This window comes from Geospiza fortis, unplaced genomic scaffold (assembly GCF_000277835.1).
Source record: "Geospiza fortis unplaced genomic scaffold, GeoFor_1.0 scaffold241, whole genome shotgun sequence".
NCBI lineage: Eukaryota > Metazoa > Chordata > Aves > Passeriformes > Thraupidae > Geospiza > Geospiza fortis.
The window spans coordinates 971,415-972,072 of NW_005054491.1; the positions used below are offsets into that span (position 1 = coordinate 971,415).

The following is a 658-nucleotide window of genomic DNA, read 5'->3' on the forward strand; positions in this document are numbered from 1 at the left end:
ACTAAAACCATACTAAAAATAGGGAAAGGATACAGACAGAAGGCTACAAAGAACGATAATGAAAACTTGTGACTCTCTCTCCAGAGTCCCAAACACAGCTGGCTGTGATTGGTCATTAAGTAAAAACAATTCACACAAAACCAATCAAACAATGACTAATTGGTAAATAATCTCCAGACCACATTCCAGAGCAGCAAAACACAGGAGAAGCAAATCAGCAAATTATTGTTTTCATTTTTCTCTGAGGCTTCTCAGCTTCCCAGGAGACGAAATCCTGGGGAAGGGATTTCTCAGAGGATGTGACAGCGGCAGTGGGGGGTGGCAGGGTTGGTGGCACCGTGTCCCACGGCTCTGTCCCCCCAGGCTCTGTGGCTTCGAGCCCTTCTTCGACCCGCGGGGGGATCAGTACATGTACGGCCGCATCCTCACCTGCGACTACGAGTTCGTGTCCCCCTGGTGGGACGAGGTGTCCCCAAACGCCAAGGATTTGGTGAGAGAGGCACTGCTGGGCTTCGGAAACTGTAACATTTTTTATTTTATTTTATACTTTATTTTATACTTTATTTTATTCTAATTTATTTTTATCTTACTTATTTTATTTTATGTCACTTTATTTTATCTTACTTTCTCTTCTCTTCTCTTCTCTTCTCTTCTCTTC

At 43.5% G+C, this 658-nt stretch overlaps 1 protein-coding gene across 1 annotated transcript in view; it reads left to right on the forward strand.

Annotated features, from left to right (window-relative positions):
- Window positions 1–658, forward strand: part of LOC102038357 (calcium/calmodulin-dependent protein kinase type IV-like) — a gene marked incomplete at both ends in the record, with an annotated part of 10,564 nt that overhangs the window by 7,494 nt on the left and 2,412 nt on the right. Inside the window, 1 exon segment of the mRNA XM_031063272.1 lies at window positions 364–490. Coding sequence (XP_030919132.1) covers window positions 364–490 — 127 coding nt within the window.